Consider the following 26,786-nt stretch of genomic DNA (forward strand, 5'->3'; position numbering starts at 1 on the left):
AACTTCATCTTCAATCTGCCTTCCCTACTCACAGCGTTTGGCAGAACTCTGAGAAAGAACATGGTTTAGTAGAAGTGTATTTCTTGGTTTGCTTAAGTGAAATCCTGTGATTGTTGGTTTTTTCAAGTAGTAAGGAAATGATTATACTCTCAAACTTGATGTTAGATCTTCTGTTATTTCCAGTAAGTGACAATCAGATTGGGTTCAGCCTTTTGAAAAAGCTTTACATAATAGAATTTTCATAAGTATATTAAGACAAAACTTGATAAGTGTAAAAATAGAGATACTAATAAATCTTTTTTTTTTTTTAAGAAAAGCTTATGATGTAGTTTTGCTGGTGAAATGTATATGAACTGTCCCTATTTCAAGGCTGCACTTAACAGTCTGATCTAAAACACATGCAGCTCTATGAACAGTAAAACTAATCAGATGGCAATTTGCTATTGGAATGCTAACTATAATATAGAGGTTTGAGTGATGTTCCATGACTTATAATTGACTTGTTGTATAATTGACTTGTTGTGTCCTCTTTGAGAATGGCTTCTAATATTTTTATGTTTTCATCTTTTTCAAAATGTATCTCCCTTTTATAATATGTTATCTTCAGAATGGTTGGAAATGTGTCATTTTTTTTATGTTTATATTTTGCTCTCATTCAGAGATTAGACTTCCAGTAACTTTGTTAAAAAATGGAGACCCCACAAGTAAACAAACAAATGAAAAGCCTCTGGATATTTGATAAAACCCTCCAGAGCTCATTTCATTCAGAGGCCTCTGGATCTCTTAAAGCCAATTTACTGTTACTTTTTACATGTAAGAACCTCAGTTAAGTGGAAGAGCAAGCTAGTGGCAGACACTCTGAGAGCCGACTATCTGAAACAGGAAACAGTAAAAACAAACAGAAAAGTGTATAGAGGACATCCAGTAAACTTGAAACTACTACTGTAGTCAAAGCCATTTTACATAGAAGTACATGGCTTAAACCGAGCCCCTGGCCTTCCCTGGCAATCCAGGGGTTAAGACTCCACGCTTCCAATGCAGGGGGCGTGGGTTTGATCCCTGGTCAGGGAACTAAGTTCCCACATGCCCGGTGGCGTGGCCAAAGAAAAAACAAAACAAAAACGAGCCCCTTGGTTCTGCTTTTTTCATGTACACTGAATTATACGTGGATTGTTTTCTCTCGTTACATTAGTCATAAAGGAGCTCTAAGCCAAGTTTGTGTTCTGCCCCAAGCAAGTGTACAGGCCTTCACCACATCCATTTAGGTATTGATTTCTCCCATGGTTTCAAGAGATTTTTTCTACCCCTTTTTCCATACACTCAACTTCCTACCTTATATTTTTGTTATGTATCATAGTGCTTTTCCAGCTTTACTCAAGTCTGCCTAATATCTGTGAGGAGTGTAGTTACTCTCCAGGGGTTTGAGAATAAAGACCAGATAACTTGCCATAAATATGAAGCACTTTTGAAGTCCCCTTCTTTATGTTTTAATGTAAAAATGGATTTCCCCCCGGAATTTCAGGGAAAATTAATGAACCATGAAGATGTGTTATATATATCCTGTGGCTTTGTCTCCTAAAGTGGAATTGCTTATGTAGAGGTAAAATTCCAATGAAAAACACCTGAAATTGTTCATACAACAGTACGAGTTAGTATCGACTCTCAGTGAGTCCAGCACAGGCACTTTTCCCTCCAGTGTTGAAAGTGTTTACTTTTCCTTCATTTGAATGCCGTATTTAGCTCGCCGTATAATTGGCTCGCATTTAGGGCCTCATTAGATGAATATTATATTATCTTTGAACAGCAAAATCACAATCAACATGGCCAGGAGACCTGAGACCACCACTCACTCCGGTGCACACATTCACACTGTGAAATGCTGGGTAAAGTTGCCCGCATGAAGTTATTTTTCTATCTTATTTTCTTTTGGTTGAGTTCATACTGTTGAGTTTGAGTAAGTTGACTGCTAGTAGCATGTCCCTGGATTGGACCCTAAAGCACATATCTGGGGTATACATGCCCTCTGTATTTAAAGTTTTGTCACATAAAGGGAAAAGATTTCATTCTAACTACACGGTTTTTCCCAATGCTAGACACATGAAGTATCATTGTACCTGATTTCTTATGCTTTCCTTTATATCCATTTCAATTTGGTAAAAAATAAGCACTTAGTAACATTATCCTTTTAACACAAAATGTAATGCCGTCTTACAGTTTAGTATATCTTTTCGAAATGCCAATCTCAAATAAATCCAGAGCTTATCATATAAATACCATAATTTTGCTGTTGATTTCAGTGTAAGACACAAATTTCTTTTGTCAGAGCTCAATAAAGTAAGTGTGGTTATGATAAATATATTGAAAATTGCTTTCTGGGGGGGCCAGGTGCTGCAAGCCCAGGAGGCATGGCCAGGTTTCTATGTTCTGGAAAAAAAGAAAAGAAAATTGATCTTCTGTCAATCCTTCTTTAAAAAACAAAAGAAGCCAGTCATCTTCCTCCTTGAATTTCATACTCCCACCCTTCTCTTCATTTCGGCCAGAAATATTTTCTGTTTCCCTAAGAATAGCTTGTACTCTAAGAGAAAATATTTAAGAAAATTCCTATTTAAGATTGGAATTAGTTCAATTCCAGAATTATCTTTTGCTGATGCCAAATGTTTCATTTCTTGTTAAGAATGATGATTTTATTAATTTAAATTTTTTAACTGTTTTTTATGAGTTCAAACAATGTGTAAAAGTACATAAAGTTTTTAAAAAATTGTACCAGTAGTGCTAATCGTCATTTATATTAGATAAACATCATCCCAGGGAGCATTCTTTTCACATATATATTAATATAAGGAAGAAAGAGTAGATGGATAGAAAAATCAAGTTATATAGCTTATGCTATACATGCTATTTTTCATTAAAATTATTGAGTTTGTAAAAAAAGAATATGGTATAAAACCTTTAACCATGAGAGATATATTATTTACTAAAAGGCCCCTTAAAGTTTAACAAAAAGATTATGAAAAATTTAGATTAGAATTACATTTAACAATATTTTAGGCAATATCTCTTAATTCTTCCATCTCTTCTTCCCTGACTCCACTTTTAAATTGTTACTAATTTAATAATATTATAAACTATAAGCATTTATACTCTGTTCTATAACCATAATTGTTTTGTCTTAGTGTTATATATGAATGGATTCATTGCCTACTGTGGGCCCTTTTGCCATGACTTCTCCATTCCTGAGTTCTTTATTTTGATTTATATCTTGTTTGGCTGAATTTCTGACAACATGTGTTTCTCAGCGTCAGTCACATAGGCATTATGTGACAAGTTCATTCATATTTAGTGATGTCTACCTTTTGCCATTACACTAGGATGACATCTTGTCTGGGTGTAATATTCTTGAACATACTTTCTTTCCCTCAGACCTTTGTAGTGTTGCTTCATTGTCTTTTGACATTGAATGTTGCTGTGGAGAAGTCTGAAGCCAGGCTGATTTTCTTGCCAGTTTGTAGGTAACTTGCTTTTTTTCCTGGATCCCAAAGTATTATTTTTTTAACCAAGAAAGTTCTTGGTTTTACTTATTCACTATCAGTTGTTTTCTGGGATACAGTGTATTCTTTCAGTACAAATTTAGTTCTTTCATTTCTTGGATTACACCCTTAAATACATTTTCTGTTCCATATATTGGGTTTTCTACTTTGGGGATAACAATTATTCTTGTGTTGGATTGTCTTTGTCTTCTGTAGTTATTATCTTCCTTCCAGTTGCTTTAATCTTTGACTTTTCCCCTAAATGCAATGCATGCTTTATTTTATTTATTCTTGATTTAATTTTTTTTTTTTGGCTTAAAACAGCACCTTTTTATTTAGCTCATAGTTCTATAGGTCAGAAGTCTGAGTGGGCTCAGCTGTGTTTTCTGCTTAGGATTTCACAAGGCCAAAATCGAGGTATCAGCTGGGCTGAGTTCTTATCTGGAGACTCTAGGGAAAAATCTGCTTCTAAGCTGTTGGCAGATTTCAGTTCCTTGTGGTTATAGTGCTGAGGTCCCGTTTCCTTGCTGATTATTGGCCTGAGGTTGCTGTCAGCAATTGGATGCTGCTCTCCAGTCTTTGCACATGGCCTCTCCATCTTAAAAGTCAGCAGTGGTGCCTCAGATCCTTCTTGTGCTTCGAATCTATCTGAATTCTCCTCCTGCCGTCAATGCATGCTTTATTTTTGTTCTTTTCTTGCATTATGTTCATATGGTTGCCATGTCTTTTCGTCTTGCTAAAGGGCAAGCAGCCCTGTCCAGCCATTTTATTTGCTGTGTTACTGAATCCTCCCTGACTGCATTTCCACAGTATTTAAGATTCAGTTGTCTTCCCCTCTAGGCTACAGTTTAAGGATGAAGGTTTTCCTGATTTATATATTTTTCTACATGCTGAGGGCATGGTGGTAGGGCTTAGGAGAGTACACAGATATTAAAACATAAAGCCTCAGTAATTAAAACAGTGTATGCATGTATTGTTATAGAAAGATCATCAGGATATTTTGTTGTTGTTGTTGTTGTTTGTTTTTTGTTTTTAAAGAAATTCACGTTCTTTTATTTGTTTATTTATTTATTTATTTATGACTGTGTTGAGTCTTCGTTTCTGTGCGAGGGCTTTCTCTAGTTGCGGCAAGTGGGACCACTCTTCATCGCGGTGCGCGCGCCTCTCACTATCACGGCCTCTCTTGTTGCCGAGCACAGGCTCCAGACGCGCAGGCTCAGTAATTGTGGCTCACGGGCCCAGTTGCTCCGTGGCATGTGGGATCCTCCCAGACCAGGGCTCGAACCCGTGTCCCCTGCATTGGCAGGCAGATTCTCAACCACTGCGCCACCAGGGAAGCCCCATCAGGATATTTTTAAAAGAAGAAAAGACTGTCATTATGGAAAAAATTGGAAAAAGAGTATATAAATGTATCTTTATACATTGACTTACCTATTTGCTGTTGTATACCTAAAATATATCTCTGGAATGATAGACAAAAAATTAATTGGTTGCCTGTAGGAAAGGCACCTGAGTGGTAGTAGGATGGGACTGGGAGGGAGACTTTTCTCTGTGTATCTTTTTATACTTTAAAAGTTTTGAACAGTGTGAACGGATTACTTATTTAAAAACACGTGAGCTCTTCCTTCTGAGATTTAATCACTTCATCCTGGGATTCCTCAACCCTGTAGAAAGTATATCCTGTCCTCATAGGGAACTTTGTACCAGTCTTCCAACTCTGTGGGGTCTGAAAGGCTTAGTTAGCCTTTCTGTGAGGTGGCTCCCAGTTAGTTACTTCCCCATCACTTTCCAGCCTCCACGTCTGTTACACTCCAGTCAGAAATTTGTGTTTCTCTCCAAATCTAGGCCTGTTAGTGAAAATTCTTGCGATTTTGTTGATTCACCAATATCACTTTTTGGGAGTTGGGAACAAAGCAAGAGGTGTGCAATAATCCTTTCTTGGCTAGGACTTTTTAAAATATATGGCATAAAGTTGTACCCCATTCCTTTCTGGCTGCTGCTAGTGATTTTTGTTGTTGTTATTTAATGTTTATTACTTTTAGCTCAGTGGATTTGGAATTTCGGTAGGGAGATTCTGATTTCAATTTCCATCATTTAGTTTAATTTCTGGCACCAACTTTGTGTCTCCTTTCTTGCTTTGGTAGTGGGCTCCGTCTGAACACTATCCTACTCTGCTCCCAGCCTGTGTTGCCTTTCCTGTACTTAACTTTCAACCTGGTCTTGGTCATACGTAGCCAGTCTCCCAATCCCACTACCCTGGCCCTTGTGAGGGCTGCACCAGGCAGGGAGGATTTCTAGTGCTACTCAACTTTGCAGGGCTCAGCTGTTTGGAGAGTCCTCAGAGCACCCTGGTTCTGGAGAAACAAGAAACTGATTGCCAAATCCCCTTTATACAGCTTTTACTTATTATGTGCACTCACACAAGTGCCTGTGTTTCTTTTATCTGCCAGTGTTTTGCTTCGAAAGTTCACTGCCTTTTCAACATAAATTCTCATAATTGTTTCTCAGTGTATAACCTTGCCTTGCCAAAGATTCACACTGCTGACAGAGATATCTTTCTGAAACCAAGAAGTACTCATGCCATTTTCCAATTTACAAATGTTTAGTAGCCTCACATCAACTTCAGGGAAAACGTGCTAAAAATAAAGCTATCCCAAAGTAAATCAGTTATAGCCTGAGAGTGTAAGTTCATGAGGGCAGGGACATTTCCTTCACTGTTGTAACCCTAGCATGAAGAACAGTACCTGGTATGGAGTAGGTACTCCAAAAATGTTTGTTGAATTAAATTAACAAATAATAGATATCTAGTAATCATTTTGAATGAATTTTGATCTAGTAATAGCTTACTGATAAGATGGCAGAATCTCTCCGTCATTTGGAAACAACCAATTGAAGCAGTCAACAATAAAAAAAAAATGTGCGGTTTGGGTAGTTTAAACATGCTACGTTAATGAACATTGTATTCAAATAAAGGGTAATGGTATAACAAATGTTAACACAGTGGGGTTGACTGTAAGAAGTCTAGAAAAGAAAGAGGATCTGGTCTGTCTTATCTATCTATATTCCTCATTCCACAAGGATTTGTGGTAACTTAAACACAAAATATAGTAATGTAGTATGCTTCATATTTGGCTTGAAACTTTCTGACTACCAAGTTGAAAAGGGCAACTGAGTTCTATAATTCTTATCATTGGAGAGGAATGATGAGAGGAGAGGAGCAAACACTTCTTAACATTAAGTTTTTAAACAAATTTCCCACTTGAGGCTTTATAGAAGGGGCATTGAGTGATAGGGTGGATATTACACTGCATACCATTCCTACAGCAAATAAGGTAATAATTTTTTAACCAGTTCTTATGAAACCGACCTGATGATAACAATAAACCCAACTCGGTGATGTCAGTTCTTTTCAGAGCTAAACTAATATGTTTCATCTGTGTGGCCCTCTGTTGTTTGTCTGGCTTGAATCCAAGGATAAACTTGGAGCTCCTGGACTTCAGATGGTCTTCCCTATGAAAGGGTTCGTTCCTCCCACTGGCCTTTTTACTGATCTGTTAGAGAAGGCATTTTGAGATTGGGCTGTCAGGTGAGGGCCAGAAGTGCTATTTGCTGGGTGACTGGTTGAGGTAGTTTCATATGCTATAGAAGCTAAGTGAGAGTTGGTATGGATGGCATCACTTGGAAAAAATTCAGGTGCCTAACTAGGCAGATTCCCTGGATAGGGAATGCAGAAGCACCTGCAGGCAAAGCCAGAAACATCTCTTTATCTGCATCAAATTAGAAAGCATCGATTGGCTTTTTATTCCCTAACTTACTAAGATTTAAATTTACTGTTGGGGCTGTGCTAAAGCAGGCACTCTTGTATGCTGCTGGTGGGAGTGTATATTGATACGAACTTTTTGGAAAGCAATTTGGCGGTATATTTCAAGAGCTTTAAAGGCATTCATGCCATTTGACCTAGCAGTTATACCTCTGGGAACTGTCCCAAGGAAATAATCCTTTTTTAAAAAAAAGGTCTAAGCCTCAAAAAATTTTAAGTGTTATTTGTAATACTGCATTACTTCATTTATAGTATCAAGAAATTGGAGCTAAAGCAATTATACTCCAATAAAGATGTTAAAAAAAAAAGAAATTGGAGCAATTTAAATGTCTCACAGAAGGAGAATAGGTAAACAAATATATTCAACTCAAAGGAATATTATGAATCAAGTTAAAATTTTTGAAGAATATGTTGTAAGATAGAAAATTTCTTAAAATGTTAAATGAGGAAAGCAAACCACAAAGAGTATAAACAATAGAAGTTGAACTGTATTTAAAAATATACTTAGAAGAAAAGACTGGTGGGAAGTTTACCAGAAAAGTAAATCTTTGTTTTTGGTTACCAAAACTTACTTTTAAGGAAAACAATCAGATAATTTTTGTTTAGCACTTTTGAAAGGGAAACATATATAAATATTCATGTTTCCTAGAAAAGGGAGCTTTATAGTAGAGAAGGGATAATTAATAAAGCTGTATGTAACTGAATTGTGATATTCATCTTCAGATCTCCCAAATGCCTCTGTTTAAAGTCACACTTACAAAGCATTCTGATTTTGACAGCAGAAAAAAGCACCCCTAGATGAGGGTCTCTAAAATCCCAGTCATTTAGTAATTACAAAGGCTGTGCCTCTATTACAAGTGAATAAATTGACATTTTGGTTTATTAACTAGGATTTGACTAATGAGTCAGTCTCCCAAGAGCCTAGTTCTTGCTCATGAGTGGCATAAAATTAGATTTTTGAACTTGGAAATCTGAGGTCCAGATCCTGGACTTTTTTGATCCCTACCCAAATATAGCAGCAGCCCTGGAACACTGCTCAGACCGTTAGCAGTCTAGCCCATTGTTTCAGTGGTAAAAAAAGAAAGAGCAGAAATAAAAGGAAAAAAAAAATCATGTTTGTATGTGATGAGCTGGTCTTTGAGTTAAAAAAAAAAAGAAGCTAGAAAGAGTGGTGATCTTTCCTTGAGTGGCAAGTGCTTAATAACTCATTTAGGAAAACTTTTGTTTGTCAATCTTTTTTAGTTTTTCTTACCTGAAATGCGATCTGGCTAAGTATATACACTTAATGTTTGACTCACTAATTAGCCTCTTTGGCAGTATTACATATTATATCATCAGGCTCTGTACTTCATTCGTACATATTTTTAAATAAAAGGTTTATTCATATATCATTCAATTCATTCATTTAGAATGTACAGTTCAATATTTACAGTTATGCAACCATCACGATAATCAATTTTAGAACATTTTCATCACCCCAGAAAGAAACCCTGTACCTATTGGCAGTCGCTCTCCATTTTCTTCCTAACCTTCCAGTCCCAGGTCACCACTAATCTACTTTCTGTCTCTATAATTTTGCCGACTCTGGACATTTCATGTAAATTGAATCATACAACATGTAATCTTTTGTAACTGGCTTCCTCACTCAGCATAATGCTTTAAGGTTCATTAATATTGTAGCATGTATCATTACTTCATTTCCTTTTATTTATTATTTATTACTTTTTATTTATTTTATTTCTAATGTCCCCTTGTATGGCTTTGCCACATTTTATTTATCCATTCATCTGTTGATGGACATTTTTAATATTTCCACTTTTTGGCTAATATGAATACCACTACAGACATTCATGTACAAGTTTTTGTGTGGGCATATGTTTTCATTTCTCTTGGGTGTATATATTCCTAGGAGTGGAATTGCTGGGTCATAGGGTAATTCTGTATTTAACATTTTGAGGCAGACTGTTTTCTAGAGTGTCTGCACCATTTTCTAATCCCGTCAGCAGTGCATGAGGGTTCCAACTTCTCCACATCCTCACCACCACTTGTTATTATCTGTCTTTTTAATGATAGCCATCCTAGTGGGCGTGAAGTGTATCTCATTATGATTTGAATTTGCATTTCCCTAATGATGCTGAGCACCTTTTCATGTGCTTATTGACCATTTGCATATTTTCTTTGGAAAAATGTCTATTCAAATTCTTTGCCATTTTTAAATTGGGTAGTTTTTTTAATTGTTGAATTATGAGTTCTTTATATATTTTGTGTATATTTCCTTATTATATATATTTGTAGATATTTTCTCCTATCTGGGGGTTTTCTTTTCGCTTTCTTGATGGTGTCCTTTGAAGCACATAAGTTTTTAATTTTGATAAAACCCTTTTTTTTTTCTTGTGCTTTTGGTATCATATCTAATAAACCATTGCCTAATCCAAGGTCACAAAATTTACATCTATGTAAATAACTCTATTCCAAGAGTTTTATAATTTTACCTCTTACATTTAGGTCTTTGATCCATCTTGAGTAACTTTTTATATATGGTGTAAGAAAGTAGCCCAGCTCCATCCATTCTTTGGCATGTGGATATCCAATTGTCCCAGCACCATTTGTTGAAAAGATAAATATTTTTCCGTTGACTTGTCTTGGCATCCTTGTTGAAAATCAAGTGACTGTAAATGTGAGGGTTTATTTCTGGACTCTCAGTTCTATTCCATTGATTTATATGTCCATACATTTATATTTTTCTTTTATTCATTCTACAGAGGTTTATTGAGCATCTTTATATGCCAAGCATTGCGCTTGACATGTCCATTTTACTTGCTTTTGAGAACCAAACCCTACCTCTTCAAAGCCCAGATCTCTAAAACTCATTCTAAGATATAATTTTCTTTCATAGCCAAACCTATAGAGCTTTGTATGATTTGCACATGGTCTTTTGGCAAGTTGTAGTTTGTCCAACTATATAAATGTCTAGAAGTCTGAGTGTATTTTAGAGGGCTTAGGAGAATGAAAATTGATCAGGGATAGTCCACTGAATGTATTGAAGATGAGGTTAGTTTTAAAGCGGAAGAAGAATTTACAACCCGTGGTGAGAGGCTCCTGGCAAGTGTGCAGTTGCCCACGTGCAACTTGACAGGTCCAGGAAGTTGGTAAGTCTAGTTGCTGGTAGCAGTAAGACCAGAGAGAAATGATGGAGGGGCAACTGGACTGCATACCCGTAATTCTGCTTCCAGATTTTATTTTTGTAGCAGTTCCTTGCCAGTGTAAAGTTACAAAGATAGGAGAATGTTTTCAGATAATGACTTATTGCTGGGTTTAAGATGAGTTAAAGGAGGGAAGAATTTTATATAATGGTGGTGGCTGGTCTCTAGATTGTGGTTGTAGGAACTGAAGGGAGAAGCCAAAGAAAGGTAAACTTAGCAGAACTTGATGATTATCTAAAATAACTAAACATGATTCCAGTGTTATAACTTGAGAACATTGGGAAGATAATTGTACCAATGCTTACTGTTAAGAACAAAGTAAGAAGAAATGGTATATAAACTTTGATTTTGTCCACTTGTTGGCAGAATCTTCAAGTGGGTTATAAAAGATGCCAACTTAACCATTAGATAGTATATCATATCAAGTCTGATATCCAGGGGCTTCCAATATTCCAGTGACATAAATACCATTGATCTTCCTTCCATAGTTGCCTGTTCATATTTGAAACGCATATTGCAAAAGGAACTTTCAACGTCTAATTTTAAAGGTTAAGCAGTGGTTTTATTTTCTCTACCTGTATAAGTGGTTTTGAAAGACCTACGAAAGGTACCTAGATTCTATGGTTTGCTATTGCCATTAACAATTTTATTGTTTTGAGGGAGGAAAAAAGTTTTAGTATTGACTGCATAGAAAAACATAGTCTATATAGCAATGTAGATAAGTTTCAGTTGCTCATGATGGTTTTGGCTTTAAACATTAAAATTTGGATGTTTTAGAAAATCTATTACATTTTGAAACTTAGTACAATACATTTATTTACCCATCCTAAAATTTCTTTCAGGAATTGTTCCATCTTCTGTTGTCCTGACTTCTTTCCAGGTGATGTCAAGAGTTTTTTTAATATGGGCAGTAACACATAGCGTCAAAGAGGTAAGTGTTTAAATTGACAAAAATAAAATACTATCAGCTTTAACAAACATTAGTCAACTTTTTTTTCTCACATGTGTGTTATGGCTAAAGATGGAACTCCAGGTCATATCAGTATAGCCCAGATAAAAATCACTTGTACTATAGGAATTGGGTTACTAGTGGGAAACATACGCCAAATATGCAGTGTTGTAAAGAGAAGACTGATTACACAAAGTCCTGAAATCTCAGTTCCCTTGGAGATTTGGCTGGTATGGGTGTGGTCTGCACCTCAGTTATATTTTTCTGCTTTCTTGTTTGGATCCAGCACCATAAACTCTGGACATCTTCATCCTGTAGTGGGACCGTTGTGGAAGTGAGGGACATTAATGCATTCCCAGAACAGTCCAATCTTTGTAGGACCAGGAGAAACAAACTTGTTTCCACCCAGCCCACCAGGGTTAGTGGAATTCCCAAGTGTGCTGAGTCTAGTGGTTCTGGGAGGTCTGGGGTGGTGGACACCCAGGCAGGCCCAGGGATGCTTCTTGTAAGAACTGGGGGGAGAAAGACATCATTACCATGGGTGTAAATCTACAACTAAGCTTTCATTTTCTGGTATCAGGGAAGGGAGTTGTTTTCCAGTATGTTTTTGGCTTTTTAAAAGTCAGTTATTACTTGCTAATGTCATCGTGAGGAAGAGTACCTGTAGCCACCAGGAAGATTCATTTTTCAGTTTTCCAGTCCCAGTAACTTATCACCAGCATTATTGGGTTCTTTAGCCTCATGAAATGTGCTAATCCGTTAGCATTATTCTGGTTTTTTCTTTGTCTTCTATTACTCTGAAATCCCTGTCAAAACATTTTGTTTTTCAGGATTTATTTAGACAGTTTCATTTGTATTTTAACTAATGATTTTTTTAACTTTTTATTGGCGTATGATATACATACAGAAAAATGCACATAGCTAATGAGTTTTTAAGCAAAATTGTCTAAGTTATTGTTTTTGTTATAGATTCACAGACTTTTTCTTTTAAGCTCTTTCACTCCTTGAAGATGTCTGTCTACACTTTCTATGTAGGAAGAATGTAAAACAATCTCATACTTTTACATGATCACTTTTTAGAGTAAAAACAGGATCACATTTCTTAAAAAAAAAAAAAAAAGTCAAAAACAGGCAAGTAAATCCTAATGTAGCATATTGCCCCTTGACCTCATTCTTAATTGTTTCTGGAATAAGGAAAAGTTACTGTTTTCATTGGTTTCAAAGTTCTTTCTATAAATCATTTTTAACCTGTATTTCTTCCTCCTTTACTTTTGTGTACGCACTCTTTCCTTTCCATTTTAACCAGCAACTCGAATTTTTAATTTCCCAATAGTCTTAAGTGACCTAAACTTTCTTCCTAATAGTAACTCATTTATATTCTTAAACAGGTAATTATGTACTTTCGATAATTAAATGAAGATAGAGTGTTTTCAACTCTGGAGTGTTTAATCAGTTTGCCAGTAGAGTCAGATACTAGGTGTCCAGGAGCTAATGCTCCAGGTGATGGGTTATTCATGGCCTCTGCTTCTCCTCTCCTCTGCTTCAATAACCACTCCTCTGCTTATTAGCACTTCTGGCAAACGGGGTGGTAGACAGGTAAATCAAAAATGATTACAGTTCAAGTTAAGCAGTTGTTACCATATTGCTGTTACCAACATTTGCCAGGATTTCCTGGGCAGAGCAGGAAGACAGCTTGGCTTAGAAAGCTATTAAATGTCTCTGTGGATTACAGCTATGTCGACCTGGCCATCGCCCTCAGTAACCTCCTGCCTGACAGATGCACAGACTTGACATTTAACAGATGGTTTCACAGGTAGTGGCATATTTGAGCCTTACAGTAATTTAAGTTATATGCTTGTTAGATTTGCATATTCAAAATTGTTTCTCTGCAACCAAACTTACCCAATTTCTACTATTGTTAACATATCATTTTCTTAGGAATGTAGTAAATTTTATTGTCTTTCTGTCACCTCTTGGGTCCTCTTCTTTTCACATATACCCTATTGATTAATTGACTTACTCCTTTCTCACATAAATAGCATTTGCTGTTCCAAGGTCACACTTCTTTTCTCCTCATTCGCCTTTTCTTTGAAAAGAACCCATTCATCGTTTTGTTTATGGCAGTAGATTCCCTCCGGGCCCACCCCAAGTTGCTAATAGCTAATTTGAAAACCTGTTGCTGTAGCATTTCAGAGGCCAGTCTGCTGTCTGTGACCTGTTCCTCACCCCCTTCTCTTGGCCAAAGGCTGTTTTTCCTGCCATAGAGTTTCATGTTAGCTATAATTCAGTTTGTTCTATACAACATTACATATGGCTTCCCTGTTAAACTTCCATTCTTCTGTTTTACTGAAACATCTTTAAAATATCTTTATTTTCTTTATATCCAGCTTTGTTTATTTTAATGGTGGGAATCACATAACTAATGCATAGGGAAATTGACCTCAGAAATAACTGCTTCATAAAATATATATCACTTTCTCATAGTCATGTTCAAATTCTTTTCACAGTACTCTGCTTTCATTCTCAATTTGTTTTTATATCATATTTCCCTCTAAAGTGGACACAAATTCTTCATTTTCATAGCATTACATTTGGATTTGGACTCTTGTTCCACCCTCTCTGGCCTGCTTATATTTTCTATGCTCATTCCCCTTGTTTTCTATAATTGTACATGATGTACTAAGGTATAGCCTGTATACCTTTTAAGACTAGATACTACTTTTTTCATATTTGAGGTATATTTTCTTTTAAGATGCCCTTTAGGACATGCATCCTTACTTGTCATTATAATTCTTTACTGCATGGAATGCTAGTCACATAGATGTCACCAGGTATATCATAGAACTAAAAGGTGATCAGATGGTTTTCTTTTATGATGTATAAGGACCCACCATCACTAGCAGGACACCTTGATGAGCAGGATATTAAAGAAACAATGTCTCTATGCTCAAAAGCTTTTTCTTGACCTAACATAGCAAATAACCTTCCCACTTCTTTCCTTTTAAAAGGACTTTTTATATAAGCAAAGTAAAACTTCTGATTAAACAGACAAGCTCAGGGTGGGACATAGGGTTTGAGGGATACAGGAGGGAATCAGAAATTCTAGCTAACCTGTTTCCTTTCCAGTTTTCCCACCTGACCTCCAGAACTGAACTGGCTTCTTCCCCATTCCTTAGCCAGGCTGGCCACTGCTATTGCCACATCAGGCCTCTATGGGCATTTGTTCCCCTCACCCTCTGTTTGGGCCTGTGTCTTTGTCTCCTCATTGAACTGAAAAAAGATTGACATTTTTCAGAGTGAATTGCAGTGGGAGATGCCACCTTCTGTCCCTCACTGTGACCCCCCTTCAGAAACAGACAAGTCCACAGGGCACCTATTCTTCCTTGTCCAAAAAGAAGCTAAGCCAAGCCCCAGATTCCTGGACACACAGGTAGGCCACTGTCCCTTTTCCTGGCCCAGCCCTCTTTGGAGAAGCCCACACACATCCTCTCCGGAGTTCTTAGTGTAAGATCGCCATGTTCTTGGAGCAGAAGTCCCAGGTCACTGCCATGGGCAGCAGTTGAGTAAGAAGTTGTTGGGCTCTCGCTGTGACTTTAGCCTAAGTGCAACAAACACCTTCGACACTTTACTAGCAGTAATTTGTGTAAAATAGACTATACCCTGGAGTGCTGAGCCTTCTCTCCTTTCTTCCTCACCCTTTGCCACCATTGGAGAAAAGGATGTTTGCCCACATTCCTTTGGAATGTTCTGTAAATTCTCCTGATTTCACCAGTCAGCTGTTTCCCACTTCTTTCTGGCATGCCACTGGGCTTTGTAACACTTAATCTGCCATCTCTGCTAACTTCTCAGCAAGATGCCTACAAAAAAGCTTGCCATCAGTGTTTAAGAAAGTTAGTAACCTCCAGTTCTTTATCATTATGCTGTTTTTTGTTGTTTGATGCATTACAGTTTACAGGGGGCTTTATTAAAATATGTTATTATTATTCACTCTTGACAACTGTCTCTTGAGGTAGGTTGTAGTCTCCATTTAAAGTTTGGAAGCTAGAGAGGCAAATGACTCTGTCAAATGGCAGAGTTGAAAAGCAGACTTCTGAATTCACAGTCTTCCCACTGCATCAGAACTTGCTCTCATCGGTTAGAAATGTGATGTAAACACATCCTTATTTTTGTGTGCTAACCATACTTTCTTTATCCCGTGTGGAGTTGAAAACCCCCATCTCAGACCCAGAAACACTTTTCCTCTTCAGCGGTTCTGTCATACCACACGCATATGATTCTCCACTCAGAGCATTTACATGTGAAATGTACAAATCAATTGTAGGCCCTGGGTGCTTGTCTGCAGCACTTTGCCCATGTGCTTCTCTGGTTTTTTAGTGCTCATTTTAAGACACTGATTAAATCCTTCCAATTAATTGGCCTTTCTCCTTGAAAGTTCCAAGACTATTTTTCATACTGGGGTTTATGGACTATTTGGAACCGAATTACCCAGAAAGCTTCTTAAAAATGCACTTTCCAGGTCCCGCCCCACATTTGATACAGAATTTTTGGGAGTGGAGACAGAGAATCATCACTGTTATTAAGCTCCTGGGATAATTTGATGAATTCTAAGGTTTGAGAAATGCTCTAAGAAACTGTAGTGTTGTGCTGTAATTTTATTTGCCCTTCTTTTTTCTTGATTTTACTTCCCATTTCTGCTTAGTTTCCTCGAGACCTAACCAAATTTCACCATCTGTGTCCCAAATCTGAGAGCCATAGTCTCATTCTTAGAGAGTGAAAGCCTGGAGTTCCCTTACCCAGCTAAGTGGAGGGACTAGTTTCTGGTGCCTTCTCCAAAATCTAGTGTCTGTGGAGCTGAGGCTCACTTGCATGTAAGAGGAAGCTTGAGGGGCCCACCTTGAAGGCAGCGGCAGATTTGAAACCACGGCATTAAAGAAGCTAAAGCATCATTTGTTTGGGGGGCGGGTTGGAGGGAGGGGCTCCATCCTTGGCAGGTGCTTCTTGTTGCCTGGCCAAGGCCACCAGGTAGATCATTTATGATTCCAGGTAGATCGTTATCGTTTCCAACCAAGGAAATACTGCACAAACATCTCTCTTCTTTGGTTTTCTCAAGAAATGTCACCTTCCTTGGACACTTTTGTTATTTTCTAGGTAAGTCAAACTCAGTATTCTAGAACATGTAGGCTTAACAGCCATAATTTTCATGAGGGGTTGGTGAGTGTGCACTTCGACACTTACCCTGTGGCTTAGGACAAAGCACTTCAACTTTCTGAGCCTCGTTTTTCTCATCTGTGACATGGCAATACTGATATCTGTCCTGCTCATTTCAGAGTTTTTGTGGAGATTAACTGAGAGGAATACATGAAAACAAGGCAGCAGTGTTTAGAAATCAAGGTCTCTAGCATGCAGTTTTTTGCTGAGCAGCTTCTGAAACCCCTTATAAAGCAGTTTCACTTCAGAAGGAATGCTACTTCCTTCATAGATGCCACACAGTTTTTTTTTTTCTTCCTCTTTTCCTCTCCTTTTTCACTCTTGTGGAAGCTAGAGGACTAAGTACAGTGGTATCCTCGATACTCCACGATCCTTTTCCTGGAGGATACTCCGTGATCCTTTTCCTGTTGTGTTGCACTATAGGTTTTCCTTCTCTGCTGGGTCCTCCAGCTGGGTTCGCGGTGCGCTCCTGCTCTTGCTGCCTCTTGAGGTTGCTTCTCTTGTTGGCATGTTTCCTGTGGCTGCACGTGCTCCTTGTTGTCCCTAATGGCCATCCATGAACATGGGCTTTCGGTTAGGCAGGAAGGGCACCTTCTTATCCCCATCATTCAGATGAGGAGCTGAGAGGCTGCATCTGGGGCACGTTGTTCCCTCCTTGGGTACTGTGCTTGGACCAGCAGCCACGCCACTGTCTTCTAGACCAGGCCATTTCCACAGTGACGTTCCATCTCAGTTAACAAAGGACATTGGGGTACATTCAGTATCTTTTGGCCCCTTGAGTGCTGAATGTCTAAAGTTCTCCACCCTACTCCATCTATTCCCTTACTTTCTATTTTAAATATTTCTGTAGGTGGATTTGCATCACCTTCACTTTTAAAATTAGCACCTCTCCTAAAGGTAGAAAACCTCATTATTTGATCGTTAATCAGACACTGTCAGACTTGAGACAACTCCAAGACAGATGTAGCAGTACTTTAATGCCACTTCTGCATCTGTTAATAATGGACACTTAAAGATAGTGTTACTTTTCTCAAGGCTGGATGGTTCACTTTGACATTGAATATATTTAGCGTAGGTGATTTTGGCAAAATCAGGTTGTCTGTTTTTCTCTCGGTGTTTTTCTGTCCCTTTCCAACATTTTCTTGAACCGTGTATAAAAATTTTATTGCAAAATATTTAGATCCTTTTGGGTTCAGTGTAGGTTCACTTCTGATGTTCCATGTTGCATCTTTCTCCCATTGTCTTAGTTCTTTTGTAGTCCTTGGAAAACTCCAGGGGCACTCCTTTGTTCAAAATGTATTATACTCTGTTCTTTGATAATTAAGTCAGTTGTGTTTAAAATAAAATAAAACATCTTAAACCATGCAAGTGAGCGTTACCACTACATCCTACAAGAACATAGGCCCCTTTGTCAGTTAATAGTTGAGTAGGTTCCAGGCCCAACAAAATCAGGAAATCAGTTTTATTTGTGTTTAATGTTAATCTTTTTCTCCTCTTGGCTCTCCTCCACTGAACCCTCCTCCATTGGTGACCCTGCCCCACAAACACCCTCACACTTGAAGTTTCTCGGGACCTTTTCTTTTGCTTTCTTACCCCAAGGGCTAAATCTGACATCATCCATTCCCATTCCTCAATTCTGGCACGAGAGGGAGTAGTTAAACCAGACAAACTCCCTGGAAGATTGCACGGTTATCTTCATTTGGGGGAATGTCATTCAGGGCAGGAAGGGCCAGGGCCTGACCTGTCAGCTCCAAAGGAAAGTGCCCCACTCTGTGAGGTTCCTCTGGGACTCAAAGCCAGACCTGCCCCAGCCTGCCCAGTCCAGACTGCCTTGCAGGTGGCCAGGCATTTCAGGCCTGAGCACTATTGGCCTCTTCCTTTCCCTCTGCCCCAGAACTTCCAGATCTTGGGTTTCCCAGTGCATTTACAGTTCCGTTAGTCTTCTAAAATATTATGCTAAAACCCTTCTCCCCCATTTAATTGATGTTCTGGATGTGTCAGTGGTGTCTCCTACTTTCCTCCTAATTTTTTTTCCTTCTATTTCTGGTAATGAAATTTCTGACACAGAAGCTCATTGTTGGAATGCATCCTCTTCAAGCATAAGACATTTTCATACTATGGGTAGTATCTTAATATATGTAATTGCTGCTACTTAGAAATAGTAGGAAGCCTGTTTAGAGCCAAATCTGGATACTTGGAGTCCTGAGATTAACAAAGGTGTTTGACTTTTGGCACTAGGAAACTGTCATGGAATAGGAATGAGAATGATGGAAGAAAAAAAAAAAGGTTACCTTGCGTGTAAAATAGTGGTTTCCCAAAGAAGCACCTGAGATGAGATTTACAGGCCTGGAGCCTAAGTGGTTTCAGCTTTGGTTATATGTCATCAGCTTGAGTTGAAGAATAAATAATGCAGGGAAGTAAGCCTGTGTCATAGAAGTGTGCTGTCAAGTTGTACTGTCAGTGGAGAGTTACCAATAAGTGAATTTGACACTCAAACCAGTTTTCATCCATGGTTTGAAAGTGAAGTGAATTCAGATGTTTATTTCAAGCCAAAAAGGGTAACTTTTTGGTCCCATATAGTGATAGAAACATGTTGGTTACCAACATTTTTCTTTTGGATATTTCCTCTATCCCAGGACTGTACAAAGGAACTTTTGGTAATGGCAGAAATGTTCTGTCTGTGCTGTTCAATATAGTAGCTACTAGTTGTATGTGAACACATGTTGAACCCTTGAAATGAAGTTAGAGTGAATGGGGAACTGAATTTTAATGTAATTTAATTTTAAATAGCCACATGTGACTGGAGTTTACTGTATCGGACAGTGTAGCTGTAGTTGTTCAGTGTAATATTATTTACCATTCTCTTTATTTCAGTCAATTAGGTTCCATATACTTTATCTCATATGTGCATGACTGTGTGATTTAAAAAAGAAAAAAAAAAGTAGCCAAAGGAAATTTATATGGTATACTTGGTATGCTGTGTTCTTTAAATCTGGGGATTTTTTGTTTAGTACTCTAGATTAAATTGTCATTAAAATCCTGATTGCAGGTGTGGGAAACAGTGTGGATGGTATTCTCATCTTTCGCAGAGGTAGCAGTTGATTAACTGGTGAGGCAGGAGGCCATATAGACCCTACCTTTCAGAGACCTGCAGTTTGGCCTTTGCAGTGGATTCACCATGATAACGTGTCCCACGTTTGTCTTTGTTGAAAACCATTTCCCAGGCCTTTTCTCTCCTATTTGAGTTCAAAGATACCATAGAAATGTAGTCAACATTATTATCTCAATGATCTCAGAGATTCTCATTTCACACTGTAAAAGTGAGCTGGTGGCATACATCGTGAGCATTGCTAAAGTATGTCAGCAAAGTCAAGGAAAGTTAAAAATTATTAGCTATAAACTGCTTTTACACAGGTGTGCTCCACGGTACAATGAGTGGCATTTTTAAAGCATTGATAAATATTCATTGGAAAACTTTTTTAATATGTAGGAGGAGGAACTGTCTCTTAAATTATCTGCTCCTTTGCCAAATCGGTCCTTTGTATGCTGTAGCTTTTTCAGTATAACTGTATTTTCAGCATAAATATGGAGAATCAGATAACTTAATTAAAAATACATAAATTGACAAGAATACCAGTACGTTCAGTCTCCTGACAGTTGACCTGCACGGTGAATGCAGCAGGTAACTGGTCTCAGCGGGAATCTTGAAGATGACAGGGGAACCTGAAGAAATCATCCCTATCCCCCTGCTCCTGTGAAATATATATGAAATGTATTTATATTGCTTCTGGAAAGAGGGTTCAATAACGTTTTTTACCTACCCGTATCAAGAAGCCCTATATAGTCAAGAAGCTCTCATTTAAAAGCTGTGATGCATCATGGATAAAATAAAGCATATTACTAAGTCGTTTGCATTTTCCAGAGAGAGGACCCTTTTCAAGTCTGAAGTGACCCTGGTGCGCTTTGGGAATTTGTAAGACGTGACTTGATACACATGTGTGGTTGTGTGTGGAAGCATGCTGAGGGTATGCTTGCATTTGGAAGGGAGGGAGGAGACTAATTATTAGGCTTGATGCATTAAAGACTTTTAACTTGTCTTTTCTTTAAATTGCTGCCATAATCGTTTGTATTGCATCTTCTCCCCTTTACTATATTTTGCTCTGGCAAAAAAATTACCAGGATAACCAAAAACTCGATAATCATGCATCTCTTTTGCCTTCTGCATTGGTGCTGTCTTTTTAGATCAAGTTTAGGGAATCTTTTATTGAGGTTACTGCTTCAAAGAAGTGTATGTTGAGAGCTTCAAGTGTAAAAACTAATCAGATTAACCAAGTTTTTATATACTACTTAATAGTTTTTAAAACTTTAGAGTTTTTCAAATAGTCATGTTACATTTGTGTAGCACTTTGCCATCTGTAGCAGAGCTTATCAGTTGGCACCAGATGTCTGTCCCACAGGTGGGTGTTAAAAGAAAGTTCAAGGAGAATATGATGACTAGAGGGTGTACATCATCTCAGAAGAAAGGCCGTGCTCACCTCAGCTAGTGATTGGCAAATCGATCGAGTGTTATGCAGCTGCTCCTTTAAGAAAAAGCAGAAATACAGATTTTTTTTTTAATGTGAAATCTCTAACTTAAAAAACTGGCTCAACTATTTTTTAAAGCACTGTACAAACTCAGAATATCTGTGGACCAGGATCATGGGACATTGTTTTAATATTTATGCTCCAGGAGATGGTATTCATAGCCTTTGGGGGTTTTTTTTGTTTGTTTGTTTTCATTGGGGCCTTTGTTTTTATTTTCTGTCTTACTGACATTTTTGCAATTCTTAAACCATCATAGAACAAAAGAACCTTGACATTTCACAGTGTATATTGCCAATTTCATGTTCTTTTGACCGTGTCAGTTACATTTCTGACAATGATCAATCCTGTCCCCTCTAGAGTGTTGGGTAGGCACACTAGGATGATACATTTAGAGGTCTGGGACAGACGGTGGAGTGAGTATGCCCCAGCTCTCTCTACGGGGCCACAGTAACCTACTGCTGGGAATATTGTTCTCGGGCTGTCTTGCTGTAGTTAAAGGACTGTTGCTTCATAGAATACTTAGACTGTATTGGGTATATATGATCAAGGTGGGACTAATTATGACCCCATTCTGATGCAGTCCTCGTGCTTGAGTTTGGTTGAAGGAAATAGTTGCATGAAAACTTTTCAGTTAATAATGTGCTCTTTGGAGGTGAGAAAATCAAACAGAACTCAGGAAGAACATTGGGAAAGGCTAGCAGCTGGTGAGATCCTTAGACATCCCAGAGTTGGTACAGGCTAATGCCTGTAACACTTAACAACAGAAAGCAAAACAACAACAAACAAAACATTATCTTGGTAATTAATTAAGCCTAAGAGGCAGCCACCAACCTGTCCTGGGTCCCAGCAGTGGCTAGCGTAGATAGTAGAAACTTAATACAGATTTGTTGAATTGAATTTTTCTTTCATGGAATAATAGTAATAACTGCTGTGTATTAAATGGCTAGCATTTTACTAAGCATTTGATAGGTTTTTCTGACCTCACGTCAACCGTGCAAAGGCAAATATTACCTCAGTTTCCATATGAGGAAGCTGAGGCTGGGAGAGATAAGGATATGTAGCCTGGAAGCCTGGAGGTCTGTTTAATTCAAGAGTTGCAATGATTGGAGAAGAGGCTGGTTGTAGGAACCTGCCACTCGTCCTTCATGTTTCCCAGGAAATGGGCTGAGCAGATAGTAGCATTAAAGTTGGACTAGTGGGAACATATTAGCATTCAGACCTGCATGTCTGTCATAAATATAGAATTGATCATGCGTTGCTTGTTTACCGCACGCTTATACATTTTTCTCATTGCATGTTCAGAAAAGTTAATTTCATGACCAAGACTTGTTTTCGTAGGCCAAAACGTTTAACTAGGCCATCATCCATATCAAAAATTAGTCCTTAGTTATTGTGTTGTAATGGAAATAATTTTTTAACCAGTTCCCTTTGTCATTGTAGGTTAAGAAAAATCTATGTAGATGCACATTTTTTTCTCCTTTAAAGTGGAAGAATATTAATATATAGCTCGCATTTTCCGTAGAAAAGGAATATTATTTTCTGGTTTGTTTACCAGGTACCCTATCATGGATTTTTAATAAACACTGAATCATGAAGGACACTTTACACATGAAATTGCCATGTGAAAAGACTAATGCTAATCCAGACATCATTTTTTTTAAAACCACCACATGTCAATATTTATTACATTTCAATTTCTTATCAAGGATGACATTCCTTTTAAGCAGATAACTAAGTGAGTTACATTTTTATTCAAAAAAGCTTCAGAAAGTTATGGAAAGGACCAGGATTGTCATCAGAATTGTCCGGTGCCCCAGCCCAAACCTTCTGCTGACGTCACCATCCAGGCAGCAGCCCTGTGGCCTCACCCTCCCTGGGGAGCTGCCCTCCTCACCCAAGGCTGTTCCAACCAAGGCAGAGAACTTGCAGGCCAGGCTGCAGATGGGTCAGAATACTCATTCAGTACCTTCTCTGCTCCGGTATTGTGCTAAGCACTAGGATGCATGGGAAGGAGAAATCACAGGTGCTGCCCTTACAGGGCTTGCTCAGGAGCAGAACTGAGCAGTACGGTAGAGTGCGATAACTGACAAGGCAGGAAAGACAGGGTGCTGGCACCACGTCACACTTCAGCTGCCCAGCTGTTTCAGCTCCTAAGGAGCTGTTCTAGTCTCCCAGGCCCTGTTGTTCCTCCTCATGGGGTGGTCTTGGGGATGCAATATGTTAATACATATAAAGCATTTAGAACAGTGTCTGGCACTTAGTAAGTGCTCAATAAATGTTAGCTACATATTAGCTATAATGTAACCTAATCTCTTCCGAAAATTTTAGTGACAAATTTCTACACAACTGCGTTGAATTCTTTTCTATGTCCTGAAGCAGAGATATAATTGACTTTTAAAACAGAGATATAATTGACTTCGCATAGGAATGAATTCTTTTATACTTATTAAAATGGTTTCACAGTTAGCTGGTGAAAATTTAGACATAATTACTTTTACCATACTTAAGGAATAATTAGCCGTGCTAAATGGGAGTTATCATTATCTTAATCATCATTATTATCCTAATCTAAAGCATTTATTGAAAGTCTGATTTTGCTTTTTAAGTAAGCTAACCCCTTTTCAAAGCGAGTTTTTGGACCTGCCCTTGGGGTACTTACAGTGTAAGACAATAGTAATGCCAATACAAATTTAGGGTCAGCATTAAACCTGTTGTTCCTTCTCAAGTGTGCTCTTATTGGCAGTTTTTGTTATAAATGTCCTTATATCTTCTTTTATGGTTATGTAGCCCGCCTCTTCCAGCAGATTTAGAGGCTTCATATCAAAAGCAATTTATAGAAACCAGATGATATTGTTTGCTTCTAATTATGTCCCCAAAGTGGTTACTTGGTTCTCAGGTGATATTTTAAAATAATTTCTTTAGACGTAATTTCAAATTTACAGAAAATTTGAACTAGAACAGTACGAAGAACTCTCATGTTTCCTTCATTCAGATTCCCCGACTACTGACATTTTACTACATTTGTTCCCATTCCTATCACCTCTTCCTCTGTATTTATCTATCCGTTATCATTCGTTTTTTTCTGAACCTTGAGAGCAAGCTGTATGTGATGTCCTGTCACCCAAGTACATGTTTCAGACACTCTCCCACATCACCTGCATAACAACCCTCCAGTCTGGAAAGCAAAACTGATACAATACTATCATCCCATCCACAGGCCTCATTCAGATTTCACTATCTGTCTAAACAGTGTCCTTTTTTTCCCTTTCTGGATGGCACATATTTACTAAGTATCTTCTATGCTCCAGGTATTGTGCTAAGCACCAGGATACACAGGGAAAGGAGAAACATGGTTGTTGCCATATATACAATGAGTTGTCAGGTCTCTTTAGACCCATCAGTCTAAGACTAAGAAGTCCTGATCTGTCGCTCATGTCCTTAACAGTTTTAAAGAGTATAGGCCTTAATTTCCCTAGGGTGACCCTCAGCCTACATCCATCCAGTGTTCCCTCATAACCAGTTCAAGCCATGCATTCTTGGCAGAAATACCAGAGAAATGGTGCCATGCTCTTCTCAGGGTATCACATGAGGTGGCAGCACCATGACTATACCCATCCCACCCCTGGTGATGTTGACCTCAATCACCTGCTTCTGTTGGTGCCTGCCAGCTTTCTCCACCTTCAAGTCACCATTTTCCCCGTTTTATTGATCAGTATTTTTCGGGAATGATTCCTGGTCTCTTATCAGCCACCTCTGTGATGGTTACCAAATGGGATTCTCTACTTCTGTCATTCTTTTCCATGTATTAGTTGGCATCCTACTGTAAGGAATAGCTTTCCCTTTCTCTCATTTATTCATTTATTTATTTTATTTATATCAGTTTGGACTTGTGAATTCCTATATAATCCAGTGGATTGTAATCTGTTATTTACTTTGATGCTAAAATTGTCTGTGATTTGGTCAGCGGGAACCCTTTCTTCTTGTCCTTTTGACTTGTCTTCATCATTGTTTGAGCATTTCCTTACTTTCTGACAAAAAGATTTCCAGAATCATCTTGTACTTCCCCTGCCCCAGCCCTGGAATCAGCCATTATGCCAAGGAATCTGGTTCCTTTTAGTGGAGGATGGGATATTTAGGAACCAAGATCTGGTAGTTGAGGTGCTCCTCGCTACTGGGATGTTATTGCTTCTTGGTCCTCTCAGTAGAGAAAGCTACTATATACATATATGTATCAATACATCTACATGCGTATATACTCATATATATGTATATCTAAAAGCATTTACATTGCTGTATGTGTGTGTGTGTATACACACACACACACACACATACATAAAATCATGAGCTCATATCGATTCCTCCAATTACAATTCAACATCTTGGTGTTCTTTCTAGCGTTCTCCCTTCCATGTTTGTAAATACCTATTCCAACAGCGAGAAGTCCATTTTTTAATACATTGATTTATTTGCTCAGTTTACTCATTTACAACATGTAACTGATTTTCCAACCACACTAGCCATCTCTTAGACCTACCGTCTCTATGTCTCTCCCTCACCTCCCCATCCTCAATTGCAAGAGAGATGTTCTCCCCACAGCAACAGGGGAGTGTGTGTGTATGTCTAAAGCCCAAGAAGACAAGTCAGAACTGTTCAGAGTTTTGGGACAAGACCTAGATTCAACTTCTGTAAACCTCACTTTCCTCATCTGTAAAATGGGGATTCGAAGAGGTAATATATGTTAAAAAGTGCTTGGCAGATAGTATGAGTTCAGTAGCTATTAGGTATAATTATTTTTACTGCTATTGTGATCATAATTATTAAAAAGAGGTTATTCCCCCCCCAAATTAAAAATGGGCAAAAGACATTTCTCAAAAGAAGATACACATATGACCAACAAGCACATGAAAAAATGCTCGACATCTCTAGTCATTAGGGAAATGCATATCAAAACCACGACGAGATGCCACTTCATACTCATTAGGATGCTACTGTCAGGAAGAAAAAAGGAAAATAACAAGTGTTGGTGAAGATGTGAAGAAATTGGAACCTTTTTGCACAGTTGGTAGGAATGTAAAATGGTGCAGCCAATGTGGAAAACAGTTTGGTAGTTCCTCAAAAAGCTAAACATTGAATTACCATATGATCTAACAATTCCACTCCTAGGTATACCCAAAAGAATTGAAAACAGGTACTCAAATAGATATTTGTACACCCATGTTCACAGCAGCATTATTCCAATAGCCAGAAGGTGGAAGCAATGCAAATGTTCCTCAGTAGTTGAATCAGTAAACAGAATGTGGTATTTACGTACAATATAATATTCAACCTTTAAAAGGAGGGAAATTCTGATACGTGCTACAACATGAATAAACCTTGAAAACGTTATGCTAAATGAAAGAAGCCAGACACAGAAGGAAACATATTGCATGATTCCATTTAATTGAGGTACCTAGAATGAGCAAGTTCTTTTTCTTTTTTTTTAATTGAAGTATAGT

General features: G+C 38.0%; 1 protein-coding gene across 1 annotated transcript in view; it reads left to right on the forward strand.

The window, feature by feature from the left end:
• The window catches only part of HACD2 (3-hydroxyacyl-CoA dehydratase 2), an 89,558-nt gene that overhangs the window by 48,487 nt on the left and 14,285 nt on the right, over positions 1–26,786 (forward strand). Inside the window, exon 4 of the mRNA XM_059920964.1 lies at positions 11,393–11,481. Coding sequence (XP_059776947.1) covers positions 11,393–11,481 — 89 coding nt within the window. The remainder of the gene's footprint in view (positions 1–11,392; positions 11,482–26,786) is intronic.

Source organism: Balaenoptera ricei, chromosome 4, assembly GCF_028023285.1.
Source record: "Balaenoptera ricei isolate mBalRic1 chromosome 4, mBalRic1.hap2, whole genome shotgun sequence".
Taxonomy (NCBI): domain Eukaryota; kingdom Metazoa; phylum Chordata; class Mammalia; order Artiodactyla; family Balaenopteridae; genus Balaenoptera; species Balaenoptera ricei.